The sequence below is a fragment of the Scyliorhinus torazame genome, chromosome 8 (assembly GCF_047496885.1).
Source record: "Scyliorhinus torazame isolate Kashiwa2021f chromosome 8, sScyTor2.1, whole genome shotgun sequence".
Taxonomy (NCBI): domain Eukaryota; kingdom Metazoa; phylum Chordata; class Chondrichthyes; order Carcharhiniformes; family Scyliorhinidae; genus Scyliorhinus; species Scyliorhinus torazame.
The window spans coordinates 46,781,372-46,806,491 of NC_092714.1; the positions used below are offsets into that span (position 1 = coordinate 46,781,372).

General features: G+C 49.8%; 1 protein-coding gene across 2 annotated transcripts in view; it reads right to left on the minus strand.

Annotated features, from left to right (window-relative positions):
• Positions 1 to 1,003: 1,003 nt before the first annotated feature.
• Positions 1,004 to 25,120, minus strand: part of LOC140427813 (omega-amidase NIT2-like) — a 48,566-nt gene continuing 24,449 nt past the window's right edge. For both annotated transcript variants that reach the window (XM_072513492.1, XM_072513493.1), the window contains exons 7-11: positions 24,178 to 24,252; positions 23,637 to 23,715; positions 21,797 to 21,895; positions 13,088 to 13,143; positions 1,004 to 1,407 (exon numbers count right to left, since the gene is read on the minus strand). In XM_072513492.1, the coding sequence (XP_072369593.1) occupies positions 1,316 to 1,407; positions 13,088 to 13,143; positions 21,797 to 21,895; positions 23,637 to 23,715; positions 24,178 to 24,252 (401 nt within the window). In that variant the 3' untranslated portion in view covers positions 1,004 to 1,315. The remainder of the gene's footprint in view (positions 1,408 to 13,087; positions 13,144 to 21,796; positions 21,896 to 23,636; positions 23,716 to 24,177; positions 24,253 to 25,120) is intronic.

The following is a 25,120-nucleotide window of genomic DNA, read 5'->3' on the forward strand; positions in this document are numbered from 1 at the left end:
AAGCATCATAACCCTTTATTTGTCAAAAAAACTATCTATCATTATCTTGAAAACATTTAATGAAGGAGCTTCAACTGGGCAGGGAATTCCATAGATACACAACCCTTTGGGTGAAGAAGTTCCTCCTAAACTCAATCCTAAATCTACTTCCCCTTATTTTGAGGCTATGTCCCCTAGTTCTGCTTTCATCTGCCAGTGGAAACAACCTCCTCGCATCTATCCTATCTATTCCCTTCATAATTTTATGTTTCTATAAGATCCCCCCCCCCACATCCTTCTAAATTCCAACGAGTACAGTTCCAGTCTACTCAACCTCTCCTCGTAATCCAACCCCTTCAACTCTGGGATTAACCTCGTGAATCTCCTCCGCACACCCTCCAGCGCAAGTACGTCCTTTCTCAGTTAAAAATATAAGTAGTGAATAGCTGGGGTCCTACCACCGATACCTGCAATACCCCACTAGTCATTGCCTGCCAATCGGAAAGAGATCCATTAATTCCTACTCTTTGTTTCCTGTCAGCCAACCAGTTTCTATCCATCTCAATACGCTACCCGGAATTCCATGCGCTTTTATTTTACAGGCTAATCTCTTATGCAGGACTTGGTGAAAAGACTTCTGAAAGTCCAGATGTACCCTTATCAACTCTACTAGTTACATCCTCGAAAAATTCCAGTAGATTTGTCAAGCATAATTTCCCCTTCATAAATCCATGCTGACTCTGTCTGATCCTGCCACTGTTTGTCCTATAATCCATGATGTACTTTTGAAGTGTAGTCCTTGTTGAAAAAGTCTTTTGGCAATTATTCATGAGGTGAACATGACTGAGGTGGGGTACAGGAGAGCAGAAGAGAAAATCAGAATGCACAATTGCAATACCTTTTGTAGAGTCCTTGGAAGTCTTGCAAATCAAATTAACAATATTTGCTTGTTTCATTGATATGAATCTCCACTGCTAACATTACCCGCTCAAGTTACAATGAATATAAATATCAACTACACTAATTGCACTTGTATAATTTTAATGTCATGGAAAATATATGCAATAATAATAGATAGCAGAGCATAAAACTAATTTAAAACTAGTTCAGATGATATTTTAAACGATGAGTGATTGACATCATAGAAAACTGAAGATTTTATTAAAATTCCCTCAATAATCCATTATTCTATATTTAGAAAAACTGATGGTTTGCGCATTTACAGTTTTAAATCTAGCTGGGTTTAAGGTTGATACACAAATCGCTGAGGTAATTGGAAGATTCGTGTTTCCATGTACTGCATCTGACTGAAGGGCGTGAGCGATCGCAAGGATATTCAATCTTGCGCAGCCTGAACGCTGTAGAGATCTTGCCGTTTCTGCTTGAGAACTGGGATCTGTTGGCGAATGTCCGAAAGATATTTCAAATCTGTTCAAAGGAAAATTGAGTGCACAAAATTAAAATTTCAGTGCAGTGTCTGTCTGAGGAAACAGTGCAACGTCTTCCTGCATAGAACATAATTAGATGTTTCTTTTATGTTTTCTTGGCTATTTATCTGCTTCAGAGAAGAACGGTGTGAGACAATTTTATTTGCCACTACTACAACATTGAAACTGATGCACTTGTGAAAGCTAAATTCAAAAATAACCTTAAATGATCAAATCCACTACATGCTCCTGAGGAAATTGTTTGACAGAGCACATTACAGGGAGCTCTGGGTGTCAGGATTTCAGAGGTTTTCTAGGATTGAATTTCTAATTAGACATTCAAAGTACTGTATATAATATTGTAAATATTTATTTTGTTAGATGCATGTTTTTTGGAACAAATGCACAGTTAGAAATAATTAAAGCAACTTTCTGAACTTATTGTCTTAAAGTGGGGTCAGGAGCAGAGATCATGGCTGACAGGAGTGACGGGGAGGGAGAACCCCCGTCCATATGGTAACCTGGAACATGTGAGGGTTGGGCGGGCCATAAGACCATAAGCCAGATGACATGGTGAAGGGCGAAGAAAGGAGCCACCTGGGAAGGGCTAGGTACAGAGTGGAATTAAAGGGGTGTGAATTCAGTGGGGAAGATGACAGACAGTAGAGGGGATTGGAGGCGCAAGCCTCCAGTAAGGTTGGCAACGTGGAACGTCCGGGGACTGAATGGGCCGGTTAAAAGGTTGCGGGTGTTCGCGCACCTCAGGAGCTTGAAAGCGGGGGTTGTCTTTTTGCAGGAGACACACCTCCGTGTGAAGGACCAGGTTAGGTTAAGGAAGGGGTGGGTCGGGCAGGTTTTTCACTCGGGGTTTGATTTGAAATCGAGGGGTGTGGCGATTTTAATGAGCAAAAAAATGGGATTTGTGAATTCGAAGGAGGTGAGGGATCCAGGTGGGAGATATGTCATTGTGAGTGGGGTATTGGAAGGGGCACCAGTAGTGTTGGTAAATGTGTACGCCCCAAATTGGGATGATGTGGGTTTTGAGGGGGGTGCTGGCAGCAATCCTTTGGCCATGCACCAGTTGATCATGGGAGGAGATTTTAACGGTTTCCTGGAGCCGAGGGTGGATAGATTGAGCCCCAGGTCGATGGGTAGGGTATGAATGGTAAGGGAGCCGGGGGGGGGGGGGTTTATGGAGAGGATGGGTATGATGGATCCATGGCGTTTTCAGAACCCAGGGGGAAGGGAGTACTCCTTCTTTTCACACGTCTATAAGGTGTACTCGAGGATTGATTACTTTGTAGTGAGTCGGGAGATTTTGGTTGGGGTGGAGGGGGCAGAGTATGCGGGGATAGTTATCTCGGACCATGTGCCCCACTGGCTGGAGATTCAGTTTAGATCGGGACGAGAGCAGAGGCCGGGGTGGAGGTTTGACTCGGGGTTGTTGGCGGATGGAGGTTTTTGTGATAAGGTGCGGTTGGTGATTAGGGATTATGTGGAGTTCAATCAGAATGGGGAGATGTCGGCGGGCATTTTTTGGGAAGCACTGAAGGCAGTGGTCCGGGGAGAAATTCTTTTGTTTACGGTTCGTGCAAATAAGGAAAGGAGGGCGCAACATGACTGTCTAGTGAGTGAGATAGTGGAGGTGGACAGGGAATATTTGAGGGTGCCCACCGTGAAGGGATTGGCGAGGAGGAAAAAGTTGGAGGGGCAATTTGACAGGCTGACAATGGGGAGGGCGGTAGGGCAACTGCGTAGGGCAAGAGGGGTGCAATACGAGTATGGGGAGAAGGCGAGCCGCATGCTGGCACACCAGCTGCGGAGGCAGGCTGCGTCCTGGGAAATATTGAAGATCCGGACTGGGGCTGGGGATGTGGTGTCAGAGCCAGGGAAGATAAATAAGACATTTAGAGAGTATTACCAGGGACTTTATGAGGCAGACCCAGGAGGAGAGGAGGGGGACATGGGGCGGTTTCTGGACGAGCTGGAATTTCCCCAGGTGGAGGAAGCAAAGAGGCAGGCGTTGGAGGAGCCCCTGGGGCTGAGGGAGGTAATGGATAGTATCAGGGGTATGAAGTCAGGGAAGGCCCCTGGGCCGGATGGGTACCGGGCGGAATTTTATAAGGAATTTGCGGCGACCTGGCACCACGTCTGTTGGGGGAGTTTAATGAAGCACTGGAGAAGGGGGAGTTGCCGTAGATGATGAAGCAGGCAGTAATCACACTAATCCCCAAAAAAGGGAAGCATCCGGTGGAATGTGGGTCATCAAGACCCATATCACTATTGAACACGGATGTGAAAGTATTGGCTATGTTGTTGGCGGGGAGGATGGAGGACTGTGTCCCGGGGGTGGTCGCAGAAGATCAAACAGGCTTCCTGAAGGGCAGGCAGCTCGTGAGTAATCTAAGACGGCTGTTGAATGTGGTGATTACTGCGTTGAGGGCTCTGATACCGGAGGTGATGGTGTCCATGGATGAAGAGAAAGCATTTGATCGGGAGTAGTGGCGGTACTTGTTTGAAGTTTTTGGAAGGTTCGGGTTTGGGCTGAGATTTGTGGCATGGGTGCGGTTGCCAAATGTGGCACCAAGGCCGAGGGTGAGGACGAATGATATGAGCTCACGAAGCTTTGACTTGCACAGGGGTACGAGGCAGGAATGCCCGCTGTCGCCGCTGCTGTTTGCGCTGGCCATAGAGCCATTGGCAATGGCTCTCAGGGGGTCGGCAGAGTGGCAGGGGATAATGAGGGGACAGAGGGAGCATCGGGTGTCGCTCTATTCCGATAACCTCTTGCTGTATGTTTCGGATCCGTTGGAGAGTATGGAAAGGATTATGGGCCTGTTGGGGAGATTTGGAAGGTTCTCTGGGTACAAGCTGAATGTAGGGAAAAGCGAGGTATTCTCGGTGAATGAGCTGGCACAGCGGGCTAATTTAGGGGGGATGCCATTTACGGTGGCGAGGGATAGGTTTAGGTATTTGGGGATTCTGGTAGCGAGGGAATGGACGGGGCTCCATAAGTGGAACTTAACTCAGCTGGTGGAGGAGGCCAGGGAGGATCTTAAGAGGTGGGATACACCGCACTTAACGTTGGCGGGGAGGGTCCAAGTGGTGAAAATGAATATTCTGCCGAGGTTCTTGTTTATCTTTCAGGCTCTCCCGATCTTTATACCAAAGCCTTTTTTCGGAAAGTGGACACAATCATCTCTGACTTTGTATGGGCAGGGAAGGTGCCGAGGGTGGGGAGGGGGTGGGGAGGACCCTGCTACAGAGGCAGCAAAGGGGGGTTGGCGTTGCCAAACTTGCTTCATTATTATTGGGCGCCGAATGTGGACAAGGTGCAGCGGTGGTGGGAAGGAGAAGGGGTAGAGTGGTTTAGGATGGGGGAGGAATCTTGTACGGGGTCTATTTTGAGGGCTATGGTGATGACAGCATTGCCAATGGCTCCGAATAGGTATTCAGGGAGCCCAGTGGTGCAGTCCACGGTGAAGATATGGAATCAGTTGAGTAGGCATTTTAGGGTGGAAGGGATGTCGGTGCTAACGCCGCTGTGCGAGAATCATGGGTTTGAGCCGGGGGAAATGGATAGTGTATACAGGAGGTGGAGGGAAGTGGGGCTGGTCAAAGTGAGGGATCTATATTTGGAGGAAGGGTTTGGAGGAGCTAAGGGAGAGGGTAGAGCTGCCGAGGGGTAATGAGTTCAGGTATCTACAGGTTAGGGACTTTGCATGAAAGGTCTGGAAGGGGTTCCCGAGATTTCCGGAATACACCCTGCTGGAGCGACTGCTGCTTCCGGATGTGGAAGGGGAGGGAAGAATTGGGGATATATATAAGTGGCTGAGGGAGCAGGGAGGCGAGCGGGTGGTGAAGATCAAGGAGAAATGGGAAGCGGAGTTGGGAATGGAGATCAATTGGGGAGTATGGAGTGAGGCACTGCGAAGGGTAAACAGGACCTCCTCATGTGCAAGGATGAACCTGATACAGTTTAAGGTGGTGCACAGGGTGCATATGACTCGTGCGAGAATGAGTGGGTTCTTTCAGGGGGTAGCAGATGAGTGTGAGAGGTGTGGGCGGGGGCCAGCGAATCACGCGCACATGTTTTGGGGTTGCATAAAATTGGGAAGATTCTGGGCGGGAGTGTTCACGGTCTTAGCCAGGATAGTGGGGAAGGGAGTGGGCCCGGACCCTTTGGTGGCGATATTTAAGGTTTCAGAGAAGCCGGAGCTCATGGAGAGGAGGAAGGCCGATGTCTTGGCCTTCGCCTCTCTGATTGCACGGCGACGAATTTTGCTGGAGTGGCGGTCGGCATCGCCACCGGGGGGAGCAGCATGGTCGGGTGACCTGTATGACTTCCTGTGATTAGAGAAGATAAAGTATGAGTTAAGGGGCTCAGCAGGGGAGTTTGAGAAAAGGTGGGGGATGTTTGTGACCGTGTTTGAGAAGCTGTTCGTCACAGGGGGGTGGGTGATGGGGAGGTGAGGGGGGGTGAAAAAAGAAAGAAATCTGTACAAACTGTATAGCTGATTGTTGGGAAGTATGTTTCCCAGGGTGTTTATTTGCTGTAACCTTCTTTGATACAAGTTTGTAATAAAATGCGTTTAAAATGCATAAGCGAGAAGACATAGGAGAAGAATTAGGCCACTCGGCCTATCGAGTCTGCTCCGCCATTCAATCCTGGTTGATATTTTTCTCATTCCCATTCTCCTGCCTTCTCCCCATAACCCCTGATCCCTTATTAATCAAAAACCTATCTATCTCTGTCCTCTCTCATTTGAAGAGCTTGAGAGCTGACGTGGAATTGATTCAGGAGACCCCTTTGGGGGTGAACGGCCAAGTTAGGCTTCGGAAGGGGTGGATGAATCAGGTGTTGCACTCGGGCTTTGATGGCAGGGCCAGGGAGGTAACGATACTGGTGGGTAAGAGAGTGAGGTTTCAGATGAAGAAGGTGGCGGTAAACCAGGCAGGCACGTTATGATGACGGGTGTTTTGGAGAGTAGGCTGGTGGTATTGGTTAGCGTGGGATGACGTGAGGTTCATGAAGAGGATTTGGACACACATCAGATAATACTTGGGGAGGGGGGGGGGGAGATCTAAGCCACGCCTGCCGAATCCCTCGGGGGGAGGGGGGCGGTGCGAAGGGGTCGGCTGTGTTCATGAAGGAGATGGGGGGAACGGATCCATGGAGGTTTTTGCATCCACGGGGTAGGGAGTATTCATATTTTTGCTGGTGCATAATGCGAATTCAAGAATGCACTTCATTATGGGGAAATCACTGTTGCCGGAGATGAGGAAAGCAGAATACTCGGCGATTGTCGTTTCAGATCATGCACTGAATTTGGTGGATGTGGTCCTGGAGAAGGGGTCGGCACAGAGGCCAGTGTGGAGTTTGGGTGTGGGGCTGCTGGCGAATCAGAATTTCTGTGTAAAGATTGGAAAGGTGATTGATGCCTATGTGGGGTTCAACAGAAATGGGGAGGTCTCGCCATCAGTGCTCTGGGAGGCAGTGAAGATGGTAGTAAGGGGCAAGATCATCTCATTTAAGGCTCAGGTGGAAGGGAGGCAAGAGAGGAGCGGCAGCGGCTGGTGGAGGAAATTTTGGAAGTGGATGGGAAGTATGGGGATGATCCCACTTCTCAATTCCTGGCGAGGATGAAGGAATTGCAGTCACCATTTGACCTTCTGTCCACAGGGAAGGCAGTTTGGCAGTTAAGGAGGGCGAAGTGGGTAGTATATGAATATGGAGAGAATGCCAGTCGTTGCTGGCGGGCCAGCTCCGCCGGTAGGCGGCTGCACGAGAGACTGCTTGCCAAAGAAAGCAGTACGTGCGTTCTCCAACCGGAAACCATGGCTCAATCGTGAGATTGACTCCGACTGAAGGACAAATCTGAGGCGTTCAAGTCAGACGACGCTGACCTATACAAAAAATCCAGGTACGACCTCCGCAAAGCCATCCGAGATGCCAAGAGAGAATATCAAACCAAGCTAGAGTCACAGACAGACTATCGGCGGTTGTGGCAAGGACTAAACAACATAACGGACTACAAAGCGAAGCCGAACAGTATCTCTGGCAGCAGCGCACCCCTCCCCGATGAACTCAATGCATTCTATGCTCGGTTTGAGCAGGTAACTTTAGTATAAGAATTGGCAAGTCATGTTGCAGTTGTATAGAACCTTAGTTAGGCCACACGTGGAGTATAGTGTTCAATTCTGGTCACCACATTACCAGAAGGATGTGGAGGCTTTAGAGAGGGTGCAGAAGAGATTTACCAGAACGTTGCCTGGTATGGGGGGCATTAGCTATGAGGAGCGGTTGAATAAACTCTGTTTGTTCTCACTGGAACGAAGGAGGTTGAGGGGCGACCTGATAGAGGTCTACAAAATTATGAGGGGCATAGACAGAGTGGATAGTCAGAGGCTTTTCCCCGGGGTAGAGGGGTCAATTACTAGGGGGCATAGGTTTAAGGTGAGAGGGGCAAGGTTTAGAGTAGATGTACGAGGCAAGTTTTTTTACACAGAGGGTAGTGGGTGCCTGGAACTCGCTACCGGAGGAGGTGGTGGAAGCAGGGACGATAGTGACATTTCAGGGGCATCTTGACAAATACATGAATAGGATGGGAATAGAGGGATACGGACCCAGGAAGTGTAGAAGATTGTAGTTTAGTCGGGCAGCATGGTCGGCACGGGCTTGGAGGGCCGAAGGGCCTGTTCCTGTGCTGTACATTTCTTTGTTCTTTGTAACCAACAATCCGCTATCGAGTGCCCCAGCTGCCCATAATTCTACCTTACCCAGCATTACAGCTTCCGAAGTCAGATTGGCCTTCCTGAAAGTGAACCCTCGGAAGGCGACAGGCCCAGACGGGATGCCTGGTCGGGCACTCAGAGCCTGCGCGGACAAGCTGGCAGAGGTATTCGCGGACATCTTTAACCTGTCCCTACGCCACTCCGAGGTCCCCACCTGTTTCAGGAAGACCACCATCATACCGGTACCAAAGAAGAACCAGCAAACGTGCCTCATTTTCATTTCAATGACTACCGTCCGGTGGCCCTGACTTCAGTTGTAATGAAGTCCTTCGAGAGGTTGATCATGAAGCGCATCACCTCCATACTCCCAGAACGCTTTGATCCACTGCAATTCGCATACCGCCGCAACCAGTCCACATCAGACACCATTTCCCTGGCCCTACACTCATCCCGAGAGCATCTCGAAAACAAGGACTCCGACATTAGACTCCTATTTATTGACTACAGCTCCGCCTTCAACACCATAATCCCAGCCAAGCTCATATCAAAGCTCCAAAACCTAGGACTTGGCTCCCCACTCTGCAACTGGATCCTCGATTTTCTGACCAACAGACCATAATCAGTAAGAATGAACAACAACACCTCCTCCACAATAGTCCTCAACACCGGCGCCCCGCAAGGCTGCGTACTTAGCCCCCTGCTCTACTCCCTGTACACACACGACTGCGTGGTAAAACTTGGTTCCAACTCCATCTACAAGTTTGCTGACGATACGACCATAGTGGGCCGGATCTCGAATAACGACGAGTCCGAATACAGGAGGGAGATAGAGAATCTAGTGGAGTGGTGTAGCGACAACAATCTCTCCCTCAATGCCAGCAAAACTAAAGAGCTGGTAATTGACTTCAGGAAGCAAGGTACTGTACACACCCCTGTCAGCATCAACGAGGCCGTGGTGGAGATGGTTAGCAGTTTCAAATTCCTAGGAGTGTCCATCTCCAAAAATCTGTCCTGGTCCACCCACGTCGACGCTACCACCAAGAAAGCACAACAGCGCCTATACTTCCTCAGGAAACTAAGGAAATTCGGCATGTCCACATTAACCCTTACCAACTTTTACAGATGCACCATAGAAAGCATCCTATTGGGCTGCATCACAGCCTGGTATGGCAACTGCTCGGCCCAGGACCGCAAGAAACTTCAGAGAGTCGTGAACACCGCCCAGTCCATCACACGAACCTGCCTCCCATCCATTGACTCCATCTACACCTCCCGCTGCCTGGGGAAAGCGTCAGCATAATCAAAGATCCCTCCCACTCGGCTTACTCACTCTTCCAACTTCTTCCATCGGGCAGGAGATACAGAAGTCTGAGAACACGCACAAACAGACTCAAAAACAGCTTCTTCCCTACTGTTACCACACTCCTAAATGACCCTCTTATGGACTGACCTCATTAACACTACACCCTGTATGCTTCATCCGATGCCGGTGCTTATGTAGTTACATTGTATATGTTGTGTTGCCCTATTATGTATTTTCTTTTATTCCCTTTTCTTCTCATGTACTTAATGATCTGTTGAGCTGCTCGCAGAAAAATACTTTTCACTGTACCTCGGTACACGTGACAATAAACAAATCCAATCCAATCCAGGAAGGTGGTGGTGCCGGAGCAGGTGAACAAGGCATTTGAGAAGATTCATGAAATGTTGTATAGGTTAGAGCCCCCAGGGGATACAAGGGATTTTTTTGGGGGGTCGGAGTGTCTTAGGGTAGGAGACGAAGAGAGGGCAGAGCTGGAAGAGCCATTGGGGATGGAGGAGGTTCGGGCGGCGATGGGGAAGATACAAACGGGCATCAGGGCCAGATGGGTTCATGGTGGAATTTTATAAAATGACAGCCGCGATCGGCTAAATAAATGCAGGCGTGCTGTGCATGCGTGCCCGCTCATCAGTGCACATGCCCGGAGCCCAGAGTGAAACACAGACTCCTTCTGACGTCAGCGTGCTGACCCAGGAGAAGATTTTTTTTAAAAATTCAATTCAGTCTTCTTGCATCTGTCTTGAATATGCTCAATGGCTGAGCCTGCAGAACTCTCTTTGATGGTGAATTTTAGAGAGTAAAATGACACATAATACTTTGAGTTAAATAATTCCTCCTCAGCTATGTCTAAAATCATCGCACTATAATTTGCAGATTATATCCCAGGCTCTAAACCACCCATCTGAGCAAAACTTGTATTCTGCATCTGCGTTGTAGAGTCCCGAGAGACTAATGCCTATTTCAATCAGGTCATTTCTCATTCTTCGCAACTCTAGACTATAGGATAAAAGCCCAGGCTCACCTCACGCGTTAAAGGTAAGAGAAAATGGTGGGTCGCAAAGGTTGGCCGGCGTGGGTCCTGAAGGATGGGCGGTTGGTAAAAATGGGTCCCGGGGAAAAAAAAGTTTGAAAAATATTGCAGTAGAGTGTGGGTCGTATAGGCCAATATCTGTTGTAAATGTGGATGCCAAGTGGTTGGAGTGCCTCCTGCAGGTGATTGAGGAAGATCAGATGGGGGTTTGTAAAGGGTAGGCAGTTGTCGTCGAACATGCAGCATTTGGTAAATGTGGTGCTCTCCCCATCAGAGGGCAGGGAGTCCGAGGTGATGGTGGCGCTGGACCAGGAGAAAACATTGACTGTGTAGAGTGGAGGTATTTGTAAGTTTGTGGCAAGGGTTAAATTGTTAAACTGGCGAATGTGTGCACAAACGAGGCAAATTCGGGGTATTTTCAGTTACATAGGGAACGTGGCAGGGGTGCCCCACATGCCCCCTCCTGTTTGTGCTGGAAATAGATTCCTTGGCCATTCCGCTAAGGTGCTTGGATAAGTGAAGGGGGAAATGAGGGGGAGTAGAGCATAGTGTCTTTGTATGCTGATGATTTGTTGTACATCTCCAACCTAAAAGTTCTATGGTGGGGGCTACTCAGGAGATTTTGGGGATTTTTCAGGCTAGAAGTTGATTCTGGAAAAGAAAGAGTGAGTGTTTTCTACTGTCTTTTCCAGGGGCAGGAGCTGGTTTGAGGGGGGTTGCTGTTTAGGGTGGCGACCACCCACTTTAGTTATGTGGGAGGGCTCGGATTGGGCCCGGCTTCGTAAATTGAATTTCACCAGTCCGGTGGATCGGGTCAAGGCGAATTTACTGAGGTAGGCAGCTTTCCCCTATCGTTGGTAAGCCGGGTGCAGGCAGTAAAGATGAATATTCTTATTCCAGTGCCTATGGGGGGTGGAACAGTTGATTTGTCGTTTGCTTGAGCAGGCAAGGTAGCAAAGATTAGGAAGACGGTGCTTCAGAAAGGGTGGCAGTCAGTGGTTTGGCACTTCCAAACTTGTATTATTATTGGATGGCAAACACCAAAAAGGTGTGGGGTTGGAGTAAGGAGCCAGAGGCTTTGTGGGTGAGGATGGAGGCAATTCTTGTAAGGGATCGGGGTTGCGGGCGCAGGCAACGGCGCCGCACCCGTTCGTCCAGGCAAATATTCGAGGAGTCCGCTGGTGGTGGTGACATTGAAGATATGGAGGTAATTCCAGCAGCACTTTAGGTTAGGGGCGGGGTCGAATCTGGTGCCGATTCGAGGGATCACAGGTTTGAGCAGGTGAGGTTGGATGCTAGGTTTCGGGGATGGGAGGAGATGAAGGACTTATTTCTAGAAGGACAGCTCACGAATTTGGAGGAGTTGATGGAGAAGTTTGGGATTGTGCCTGGTGGGGCCTTTAGGTATTTGCAGGTGCGGGACTTTGCAAAGCAGTTTTTCCTGATGGCGCCTCCTTCCTCTCTGTTGGAGGGGCGTTATCAGTGATAGGGTTGGAGGGGGCGGTGGGGTAATCACGGCGATTTATGGGAAGATGTTGGAGGAGGATAGGGCGTTGTTGGAAGGAGTCAAGGCCAGCTGGGAGGAAGAACTGGGGATAGCGCTGGAGGGGATGTGGTGTGAGGTGCTGCGGAGGGTGAACGCCTCAACCTCGTGCATGAGGCTGGGGCTGATGCAGCTGAAGATGGTGCATAGGGCGCACTTGGCAAAGTCGAGGATGAGCCGCTTGTTTGAGGGGCTGGTGGGTATTTGTGAGCTGCGTGGGAGGGGTCTGGCCAACATATGTTCTGGTCCTGCCTGAAGTTGTGGAGAGATTTTGGAGGTCTTTTTTCATGTCGCCGATCTTGGCACGTGGATTTGGAGCCCAGTGCCCTGGGGGCCATATTTGGGGTGTCGGACCTGCTGGAGCTGCAGACATGAACGGGGGCAGATGTTTTAGCCTTCGCATCACTGATTGCTCGCAGGCGGGTCCTGTTGGGATGGAGGTCAGCTTCTCTGACCTGTGCCTCGGTACGGCTGGGGGATTTGATGGAGTTCCTGTATTTGGAGAAGGTCAAGTTTACTTTTAGGGGTGTGAGTGAGGGGTTGCACAAGAGATGGGGTTTGTTTATATTATAATTTACAGAATTTGTTACCGACAGCTGCCGGGGGGGGGGGGGGGGGGGGGGGGGGGGGGGGGGGGCTTTTGTTGTTGTGCTGTATGCTAAAAATATTAAAAATCATATAAAAAATTTTAGAAAAAAGAAAAAAACCATTGACAATTATTCCCTTGAGGTGAATATGGGCAGTGTGGCTAGGGATCCACAAGTTACCATCTTCAGCAGAGCAGGAGAAAAAAATCAGAATGCACAACTGCATCACCTTTTTGGAAGACCCCACCCTCCAGAGACCAGGAGGAGGATGGTCGAGCAAGAGGATCAAACTGACCAATTTTTCACATCAAGCACCAAGAAAAGTACTGGCTGCAAACTGAGCATATATCATTTACCCATCCAGACTGAAGGATTGGGTAAGAAAAGCAATAAAGGAGAGGGACGTCTTTCCTAGATAATTAATTACCAATCATGTACGAGGCAAGCTTTTCACCAGATTCTCACCTATATCTGCGTATATTATGGTCTCCTCAGAACCAGCTTTGGCTACAACTTCGCCCCTGAAAAGACAAGAAACATGTCTGCATTTTAGGTGCTTGGTAAGCAAAGATTTGTTTTCGAAAATTAATGTTTTATTTTTAAAAATATATATATTTATTAAAGTTTTTTTAACACAATTTTTCTCCCTTACAAACAATAACTCCCCCCCCGTAACAAAAAAAAACGAGAAATTGTGCAGAGCAAGATATATACATGGCAAAATGATATTTACACAGCTTTGTACACTGGTCCTCACCCGTACGTGCCAGTTTCCCCAACCCTTCATGTTATCTCTTGCTCATCCACCCTCCCAGGCAGTCCCCCCTTTCCCTACCCCACCCCCCCCCCCCCCCCCCGCCCCCCCAGGTTGCTGCTGCTGCTGACCGACCTTCCTCTAACGCTCCGCGAGATAGTCTAGGAACGGTTGCCACCGCCTGTAGAACCCCTGCGCAGACCCTCTCAAGGCAAACTTAATCCTCTCCAACTTTATGAACCCAGCCATATCATTTATCCAGGCCTCCAGGCTGGGGGGACTTCGCCTCCTTCCACATTAGCAAGATCCTTCGCCGGGCTACGAGGGACGCAAAGGCCAGAATGCCGGCCTCTTTCGCCTCCTGCACTCCCGGTTCGTCCACTATTCTAAATATTGCTAGCCCCCAGCTTCGCTTGACCCGGACTTTCACCACCTGAGATATTGCTCCCGCCACTCCTCTCCAGAACCCCTCCAGTGCTGGGCATGACCAAAACATATGGACATGGTTCGCCAGGCTCCCTGAGCACCTTCCACATCTGTCCTCCACCCCAAAGAACCTACTCAACCTCGTCCCCGTCAAGTGCGCTCTGTGGACCACCTTAAATTGTATCAGGCTGAGCCTGGCACACGAGGAGGAGGAATTAACCCTACCTAGGGCATCAGCCCACAGACCTTCCTCGATCTCCTCCTCCCATTTACCCTTCAACTCTTCTACCAGCGCCTCCCCCTCTTCTTTCAACTCCTGGTGTATTTCCGACACCTTGCCCTCCCCGACCCATACACCCGAGATCATCCTATCTTGAACTTCTTGTGCCGGGAGCAACAGGAATTCCCTCACCTGTCGCCTCACAAAAGCCCTCACCTGCATATATCTAAAGGCATTTCCCGGGGGTAACTCGAACTTCTCCTCCAGTGCCCCTAGGCTCACAAACGTCCCGTTGATGAACAGGTCCCCCATTCTTCCAATCCCCGCCCGATGCCAGCTCTGGAACCCCCCGTCCATCTTCCCCGGGACAAACCGGTGGCTACCCCTGATCGGGGACCACACCGATGCTCCCATTGCACCCCGGTGCCGTCTCCACTGGCCCCAGATCCTTAGTGCCGCCACCACCGGGCTCGTGGTATACTTTGTCGGCGAGAGCGGCAGTGGTGCCGTCACCAACGCCCCCAGGCTCATTCCTTTACAGGACGCCATCTCCATCCTCTTCCATGCCGCCCCCTCTCCCTCCATAACCCACTTGCGGATCATCGCCACATTTGCTGCCCGGTAGTAGCTCCCCAGGTTTGGCAGCGCCAACCCTCCTCGGTCCCTACTGCGTTCCAGGAACCCTCTCCTTACTCTCTGGGTCTTATTCGCCCACACAAACCCCATAATACTCCTGCCTACTCTCTTAAAAAAGGCCTTAGTGATCACGATGGGAAGGCACTGAAACACAAACAGAAACCTCGGAAGGACCACCATTTTGACCGACTGCACTCTACCCGCCAGCGAGAGCGGTAACATATCCCATTTTTTGAAATCCTCCTCCATTTGCTCCACCAACCTCGTCAGATTCAGTTTATGTAGGGTCCCCCGGCTCCTGGATCCCCAGATACCGAAAGCTCCCCTCCGCCCTCCTCAGCGGTAGGTCCCCTATCCCTCTTTCTTGGTCCCCCGCCTGTAATACAAAGAGCTCACTCTTCCCTACATTGAGCTTATAGCCCGAAAACTCCCCATTGGATCTGCCACGTACAGCAACAGGTCATCCGCATATAGCGACACCCGATGCTCTTCTCCCCCTCGGACCACCCCCCTCCATTTATTCGACTCCCTCAATGACATGGCCAATGGTTCGATCGCCAATGCAAACAACAGGGGGGACAGGGGGCACCCCTGCCTTGTCCCTCGGTACAGTCGAAAGTACTCCGACCTCCGCCGGTTCGTCACTACACTCACCATCGGGGCTCTGTAAAGGAGCTTAACCCAATTGATAAACCCTACCCCTAACTCAAACCAACGCAGCACCTCCCAGAGGTACTCCCACTCTACTCGGTCAAAGGCCTTCTCCGCGTCCAAAGCTGCCACTATCTCCGCCTCTCCCTCCTCCGATGGCATCATTATCACCTTTAAGAGCCGCCGCACATTGGTGTTTAGTTGCCTGCCCTTTACAAATCCCGTCTGGTCCTCGTGGATTACCCCCGGGACACAGTCCTCGATCCTCGTGGCCAGCACTTTTGCCAGCAACTTTGCATCCACATTGAGGAGCGAGATCGGCCTGTACGATCCACATTGCAGTGGGTCCTTGTCCCGCTTTAGGATCAAAGAAATTGTCGCTTCCGACATTGTCGGGGGCAGGGTCCCCTCCTTTCTTGCCTCATTAAAGGTCCTCACCAGTAGCGGGGCCAACAGGTCTGCGTACTTCCTGTAGAACTCCACCGGGAATAAATCCGGTCTCGGGGCCTTCCCCGCCTGCATGCTCCCCAAACCCTTGCTCAGCTCCTCCAACCCAATTGGTGCCCCCAAACCAGCCACCTCTTGCTCCTCCACCCTCGGGAATCTCAGCTGATCTAGGAATCGTCTCATCTCCTCTTCCCCTGCTGGGGGCTGGGATCTGTACAGCTCTTCATAAAAGGCCTTAAATACCTTGTTTATTTTCGTCGCACTCCGAACCGTGGCTCCCCTTCCATCTTTGACTCCCCCTATTTCCCTCGCTGCCATCCTCTTACGGAGCTGGTGTGCCAGCATCCGACTAGCCTTTTCCCCATACTCGTAGGTCGCCCCCTGCGCTTTCCTCCACTGTGCCTCCGCCTTCCCTGTGGTCAACAGGCCAAACTCCGTCTGGAGCCGTCATCTTTCCCCAAGTAATCTTTCCTCCGGGGCCTCTGTGTATCTCCTGTCCACTCTCAAAATCTCCCCCACTAACCTCTCCCTTTCCATACCCTCTATCTTCTCCCTCTGAGCCCTAATGGAGATTAGCTCTCCCCTGATCACCGCCTTCAACGCCTCCCATACAGAAGAACATAAGAACATAAGAACTAGGAGCAGGAGTAGGCCATCTGGCCCCTCGAGCCTGCTCCATTCAATGAGATCATGGCTGATCTTTTGTGGACTCAGCTCCACTTTCCGGCCCGAACACCATAACCCTTAATCCCTTTATTCTTCAAAAAACTATCTATCTTTATCTTAAAAACATTTAATGAAGGAGCCTCTACTGCTTCACTGGGCAAGGAACTCCATAGATTCACAACCCTTGGGTGAAGAAGTTCCTTCTAAACTCAGTCCTAAATCTACTTCCTCTTATTTTGAGGCTATGCCCCCTAGTTCTGCTTTCACCCGCCAGTGGAAACAACCTGCCCGCATCTATCCTATCTATTCCCTTCATAATCTTATATGTTTCTATAAGATCCCCCCTCATCCTTCTAAATTCCAACGCGTACAGTCCCAGTCTACTCAACCTCTCCTCGTAATCCAACCCCTTCAGCTCTGGGATTAACCTAGCGAATCTCCTCTGCACACCCTCCAGTGCCAGTACGTCCTTTCTCAAGTAAGGAGACCAAAACTGAACACAATACTCCAGGTGTGGCCTCACTAACACCTTATACAATTGCAGCATAACCTCCCTAGTCTTAAACTCCATCCCTCTAGCAATGAAGGACAAAATTCCATTTGCCTTCTTAATCACCTGTTGCACCTGTAAACCAACTTTTTGCGACTCATGCACTAGCACACCCAGGTCTCTCTGCACAGCAGCATGTTTTAATATTTTATCATTTAAATAATAATCCCTTTTGCTGTTATTCCGACCAAAATGGATAACCTCACATTTGTCAACATTGTATTCCATCTGCCAGACCCTAGCCCATTCACTTAGCCTATCCAAATCCCTCTGCAGACTTCCAGTATCCTCTGCACCTTTTGCTTTACCACTTATCTTAGTGTCATCTGCAAACATGGACACATTGCCCTTGGTCTCCAACTCCAAATCATCTATGTAAATTGTGAACAGTTGTGGGCCCAACACTGATCCCTGAGGGACACCACTAGCTACTGATTGCCAACCAGAGAAACACCCATTAATCCCCACTCTTTGCTTTCTATTGATTAACCAATCCTCTATCCATGCTACTACTTTCCCCTTAATGCCATGCATCTTTATCTTATGCAACAACCTTTTGTGTGGCACCTTGTCAAAGGCTTTCTGGAAATCCAGATATACCACATCCATTGGCTCCCCGTTATCTACCGCACTGTTAATGTCCTCAAAAAATTCCACTAAATTAGTTAGGCACGACCTGCCCTTTATGAACCCATGCTGCGTCTGTCCAATGGGACAATTTCCATCCAGATGCCTCGCTATTTCTTCCTTGATGATAGATTCCAGCATCTTCCCTACTACCGAAGTTAAGCTCACTGGCCTATAATTACCCGCTTTCTGCCTACCTCCTTTTTTAAACAGTGGTGTCACGTTTGCTAATTTCCAATCCGCCGGGACCACCCCAGAGTCGAGTGAATTTTGGTAAATTATCACTACTGCATTTGCAATTTCCCTAGCCATCTCTTTTAGCACTCTGGGATGCATTCCATCAGGTCCAGGAGACTTGTCTACCTTTAGCCCAATTAGCTTGCCCATCACTACCTCCTTGGTGATAACAATCCTCTCAAGGTCCTCACCTGTCATACCACCCCCACCCGCACCTCCCCGTTGTCGTTGGCCTCCAAGTACCTTTCGATACACCCCCTCACCTTCCCACACACCACCTCGTCCGCCAGCAGTCCCACATCCAACCGCCACAACGGGCGTTGGTCCCTCTCCTCTCCCAGTTCCAGTTCCACCCAGTGCGAGGCATGGTCCGAAACGGCTATGGCCGAATACTCCGTCCCCCTCCACCCTCATGATGAGCGCCCTGCCCAGAACAAAGAAATCTATCTGGGAGTAGGCTTTGTGTACATGGGAGAAGAAAGAAAATTCCCTGGCCTGCGGCCTTGCAAACCGCCATGGGTCCACTCCCCCCATCTGATCCATAAACCCCCTAAGTACCTTGGCCGCCGCCGGCCTCTTTCCAGTCCTTGATTTGGAGCGGTCCAGTGCTGGATCCAACACTGTATTGAAGTCCCCTCCCATTATCAGGCCTCCTATCTCCAGGTCCGGAATGCGCCCCAACATGCGCTTCATGAATCCTGCATCATCCCAGTTAGGGGCGTATACGTTTACCAACACCACCCACGTCCCTTGCAGCCTACCGCTCACCATTACATATCGCCCTCCATTGTCCGCTACAATAGTCTTGGCCTCAAATGACACCCGCTTTCCCACCAATATTGCCACCCCTCTATTCTTCGCGTCCAGTCCCGAGTGGAATACCTGTCCTACCCATCCCTTTCTTAGCCTGACCTGGTCCGCCACCTTCAGATGTGTCTCTTGGAGCAAGGCCACATCCGCCTACAGTCCCTTTAAGTGCGCGAACACTCGAGCCCTCTTCACCGGCCCATTCAGGCCCCTCACATTCCACGTTATCAGCTGGATTGGAGGGTCCCCCCCCACCCCGCCGACTAGCCATCTCCTTTTCTGGGCCAGTCCCGTGTCCACGCCTCCCTCACCCTCCAGTCCCCTAGAGGGGGGACCCCCATCCCGACCACCTCTTGTGTGTCCCATTCCCTTTCGGCCAGTGCAGCAGCAACCCTCTTCCCCCCCCTTCCCCCCACTAGACCCCTGTCTAGCTTTTGTGCTCCCCCAATGTCACTCCCGTAAGTCAGCTGACGCCTGCTGACCCCGGCTTCCCCCGCCGTCCCATTGACCTCCCCGTGTGGGAGTCTCCCAATCCATATGCATTCCTTCGTTCCCCTTCCCGCCTTTCTTCCCGCGCGCGGGAAAATACCCCGCGCTTTCCAAAGCCCGCTCCGCCCCCTCTGGCGCAGCTCCTGTCGCGGCCTTGTCTCTCTCCCCCAGCCCATGTAACATATATACAACAACCATCACACATCAAACCTCAAACATCCCCCCCACCCTCACAAACCCTCAGTTAGAGTCCAACTTTTTGGCTTGTACAAAGGTCCACGCCTCTTCAGGCGTTTCGAAGTAATAGTGTTGGCCCTTGTATGTGACCCACAGTCGCGCTGGCTGCAGCATTCTGAATTTCACTTCTTTCCGGTACAACGTCGCTTTGGCCCGGTTGAAACCCGCTCTCCGCTTTGCAACCTCCGTGCTCCAGTCCGGGTATATTCGGATCTCTGCATTGTCCCACTTACTGCTCCACTCCTTCTTGGCCCATCTCAGGATCCACTCTATGTCCGTGAACCGGTGGAACCTCACCACCATCGCCCTTGGCGGCTCATTTGCCTGGGGCTTCTTCGCCAGCACCCGATGTGCCCCGTCCAACTCCAGCGGCCTCGAAGGGGCCTTCGTGCCCATCATCGCCTCGAGCATCGTGCTCGCGTATGCCTCGGCATCAGCCCCCTCCACTACCTCAGGGAGATCCAGGATTCGCAGATTCTTTCTCCTCGACCTGTTCTCCAGGTCTTCGAGTCTTCCCGCCCACCTCTTGTGTAGCGCCTCCTTCTGCTCCACTCTCACCGCCAGGCCCACGAGCTCGTCCTCGTTCTGGCTAACTCTTTTCTGTACCTCCTGGATCTTAGCTTCGTGGGCCTTCTGGGTGATCCCGAGTCCTTCAATTGCCGAAAGCATAGGCGCCAACATCTCCTTACGCATCTCCTCGCGCTGCTCCTCGAAGCAGCGCTTGATGAACTCCTGCAGCTCCCCTTTGTCCCTGGCCGCCGCCATTTTGTTTTCTTTCCCTCGCTTCTCCCGTTGCTCCAGTGCCGCTCCTTTGGCCGTTACACTTCTGGTCCGTTTCATAGAAGTTGGAGGGGGGCCTCTCTCTTCCCTTCCCCACGGGTTGCGTCAAAAAAAAAAAAAAAAAAAAAAAAGTCGCAACCGGAAGTCGAGAGGGAATCCTTTTGGCAGTGTTCGCTTCACCAGTCTGCCCCAAAAAGTCTATGGAAACTCCTGAAAAAGGTCTGAGAGTTGGTTCCAGACGGGAGCTGCCGAATGCGCGACCTACTCCTCCATGGCCGCCACCCGCTTCTTCAATGGCCTTGGTAGATCTTTTCACAGTTGTTCCCTCTGCTGCTAGAATTCACCTTTGATAGAGGCCCTCAAGTCAGATTGCAGCTTTAAGCTTGCCCTTCCTCCGCCTGCATGCTGGAAGAGGCTTTTGTCTATTCCTGCAGCTCAAGCCAAATCTTTTACTGTTTCTGCCGGGTCTGGTAACCAAAAGACAGACCATTCCTGGGGGACACTGTCAGGGGAATGCTGCAGTCTTCTTCCCACACCGGGAAATGTCAAACAAATGCTGCGGGGACCCTGTAAAAGAGCCCAAAAGTCCGTTCCAAGTGGGAGCTACCGAATAGGCGACCTAGCTCTCCATAGCCGCACCCGGAAGTCCAAAATTAATGTTTTAAAAGTGAACATTTAAAAATGCAATGAACGGATAGATTTTTAAAAATTAATTCAGAAATGTGGCTTCCCTGGCTAGAACAGCATTTGTTACCCATCGCCAATTGCCCTTGAAGGTGGTGGTGAGCTTTCTTCTTGAACTGCTGCAGTCCATATGGTGTAGGTGCACCCACAGTGCTGTTAGGGAGGGAGTTGCAGGATTTTGAGCCAACGACAGGAAAGGTGCACCGGTATATTTCCAAGTCAAGATGGTGAGTGACTTGGAGGGGATGTTTCAGGTGGTGGTGTACCCAGGTATCTGATGCCCTTGTCCTTCTCAATGGTAGCGGCCATGGGTTTGGAAGATGCTGCGAATGGAGTCTTGGTGAGTTCCTGCAGTGCATCTTGTAGATGTGTGTCTACTGTCTGTCAGTGGTGGAAGGAGTGAATGTTTGTGATGGCATGCCAATTAAGCAGGTTGCTTTTTTCCGGATGGTGTCACGCTTCATGGGTGTTGTTGGAGCAGCACTCATACAGGCAAGTGGAGAGCATTCATTTACACTCCTGACTTGTGTGTTGTGGATGGTGGACAGGCTTTGGAGAGTCAGGAGATGAGTTACTTGCTGCAAGGTTCTCCGACCTGCTCTTGTAGCTACAGCATTTACTTGGCTGGTCTAGCTCAGTTTTCGATCAATGGTAATTCCCCCAGGATGCTGTTAGTGGGGTTTTCAGCAATGGTAATTCCACTGAATATAAAGGGGCGATGGTTAGATTCTCGCTTGTTAGAGATGGTCATTGCCTGGCACTTGTGTGGTGTGAATGTTACTTGTCAGGCCAAGCCTGGGTATTGTCCGGATCTTGTTGCATTTTGGTATGCATTGCCCTGTTAGAGGCAAACCTCTAGAATAATGTAAGAAACAAGCTGCACTGGGAGGCAATGTTTGGATAGATGAGCTGAAACAGACCAAATGACTTTCCTCGACTGTAATTATCTTGTGAAATACATACCAGGGGTTTACTACACTGCTGTGCCCCCATGCCACATAGGAGTCATTCTCATTTCGTGCAGGTGACACAGCTGCTATATACACCTGGTTGTCAACAGCCCTGTTAACAGATGAAAAAGTAATTTAGCAAAAATGCAATTTCTTTTCATATACAATCTACACATTTTACAGAAAAATTCTACAGGATTTAAAGAGCAATGTAGATTTATAATATTAGACTTCTTGATTAAAAGGTTCACCAGGGGGATTCGATGTGGACACCTGTATGTGGCAACCACCGGTTTGTTCTGGGGGGGCTGGATGGGGGGTTTCGGGGCTGGCAGCGGGCGGAGCTCGGACAGTTTAGGGATTTGTTTATAGATGGGGGCTTTCCGTGTTTGGAAGAGTTGGAGGAGGAGTTTGAGCTGCCCGGGGGGAACAGGTTCTGCTACTTGCAGGTGGGGGACTTTGTGCAGAGGCAGGCATTGACTTTTCCGCACCTGCCGCCTCAGGGGCTACAGGATAAGGTGGTGTTGAAAACCGCAGTAGGGGAGGGGAAGGTATCGGAGATTTATAAGGAGCTGATGGAATGGGAGGGAGCCCCGATAGGGGAAGTGAAGTGGAAGTGGGACGAAGAGTTGGGTGGGGAGCTGGAGGCTGGATTGTGGATGTTCTGAGGAGAGTCAATGCATCCTCGTCATGTGCCAGGCTTAGCCCGATACAATTTAAGGTGGTCCACAATGCGCACCTGACTGTGGCCCGAATGAGGTTTTTTTTAATGGGTTGGAGGACAGGTGTGGGCGATGAGCGGGTGGGCCTGCGAATCATGCCCATATGTTTTGGGTATGTTCAACGCTTCGGGGATTCTGGATTAAGGATTTGCCGACGTCATGTCGAAGGTACTGACGATTAGGGTGGTTCCGAGTCCTGAGGTGCCGATTTTTGGTGTGTCAGAAGAGTCCAGGGGGTGAGAGAGGCCGATGTCTTGGCCTTTGCCTCCCTGGTATCCCGGAGATGGATGTTATTGGCATCGAGGGACTCGGGGCCCCTGAAGTCGGGGTGTGGGTCAGTGACATGGCTGGGTGTCTCCGGCTTGAGAGGATTAAGTTCACCCTGAGGGGATCGATGCTAGAGTTTGCCCAGAGGTGACAGTGTTTATCGACTTCTTTGGGAAAAATTGAGCTGTCAGCAGGGGGGGGGGGGGGGGGTTAAAAAAAGGAGGCGGCCTAGGAGGTTGGATAAGGTGGGGAAGGTTAGTGGGAAATTGGGATTGGGGAGTTGTTTATGTAAGCCATGTTGGCAGGGTTTTGTTGTTCATCTTGCTCTTTTGATGTTAAAATTATAAATGTTTTTTTTTTTTTTTTAAAAGGTCTACCAGTTCCCCTGGTAGGTGCTCTCCCCCACCATCATTACGTTATTATGGTGTTCCCCGATCTTTTAGCTTCCAGTTTTAATGAAATGTCTTTACCCTAAAGGTTAATTTATCATTCCTGCTGAACCTTCCACATTGACTCTAGTTTTCGCAATTAACAAAAAAAATGTACCAACTGTGAATCCCTCATGGGGACATTGTGTGAATCCCTCATGGGGACATTGTGTAATTCCCCCATTCTCATTAAACTGAGAGCTACTTTCAACAACATGATCTCCAAATCAAGTACAAATAATTGCCACAAATGATTTTGTTAGACTGGTTGCTTTGTGCCATGTGGAATACTGTGGACGTGATGGATTCTTAACAGTTTCAAATTCATCACTTCCACACCACTTTTGAGATTAACTATTGCTTCAATATCTGCTTAAAAATAAAATGACTACCCACATTCCCTCTATAATCCACACAGAGTATGTTTGCCACTCACCTAGCTCTTTGTAAGAGTTCCCAATGGGCTGGGCCTGTTGTCATGTTGAATGCTCCTGGATAAACTAGAAGTTGGCAACCTGCAGAGAACATTAAAAAGTAGCTTTGCTAACAGCTGACTCACAGTTTTTAAAATGACAGCTGACTGATTTTGCTGGTTATTAAATAGAATATCCGGCAGCTACCAAAGCAGGGATGAGAAACACCACTTATATCAGCAGCAGTGATGGAGAAGCAGCTACAGGGGCTTTATCCACCATTTTAGCTTGGTGTCCTCTCTATACCTAGCTCCAAGCGCAGGACACACAGCTGCTGTTCACCCATGTGACTAGATAGAAGAGCAAATACTGCCTCGGGCAACCCTGCGGCCACCTTGCCCCAGGCTCCTTTACATCAGTGAGTGAGATTTGATGGGGCGTCAATTTAACATCTCGACTAAAAGACAACACCTTGGACCGTACTTCACTGTACTGCACGGAGAAAGTCAACATCTAGACACATAATAGCTTTACATTCCACGATATAATTTGTCTTTTACTTGCCTCTTTTTGTGTAAATTTGAGCAAGTTCTGCAAACCTCATATCATAACAGATCCCAATCCCAATCTTGCAGTATGCTGCAAAGAGAGACAAAGATGAAAAATTACTAAAGCATTATCAGGTTTTATTTTAGAGTGTGTGTGTGTATCGGAAATGAATACATTAGCAGCATCGGTATTATAAGATGATCAATTGTGCTTTCATATGCTATTTTGTCTGCTTCTATCATTCACATCCAAAGGTTAAGTTGCGCAAAGACTTTATAAACACTCCACATGTCCATATATATCAGCACGAGTTCATATTTACAATAGTCCCACAGCAAGTTCCTAGTCTCTTTCTAACCTTCTACTTCACAGAAGAGGAGTGGGTGTAACAAAGGGAAAATAAACCGATGGGCAAATAAAGCTCAACCATTGTTGCTCTTATCGTTGTTATCGTGCTCCTCCACGTTAGTCCTCAATACCGGGACCCCGCAAGGCTGCATACTTAGCCCCCTACTATACTCCCTGTACACACACGACTGTGTGGCAAAATTTGGTTCCAATTCCATCTACACGTTTGCTGACGACACGGCCATAGTGGGTCGGATCTCGAACAACGACGGGTCAGAATACAGGCGGCAGATTGAGAACCTAGTGGAGTGGTGTAACAACAGCAATCTAGCCCTCAATGACAGCAAAACTAAAGAGCTGGTCATTGACTTCAGAAGCAAAGTACTGTACACACACACCCCTGTCAGCATCAACGGGGCCGAGGTGGAGATCGTTGACAGCTTCAAATTCCGAGGGGTGCACATCTCCAAAAATCTGTCCTGGCCCACCTATGTCGACGCTACCGCCAAGAAAGCACAACAGCGCCATTTCTTCTTCAGGAAACTAAGGAAATTCGGCATGTTCACACTGACTCTTACCAACTTTTACAGATGCACTATAGAAAGCATCC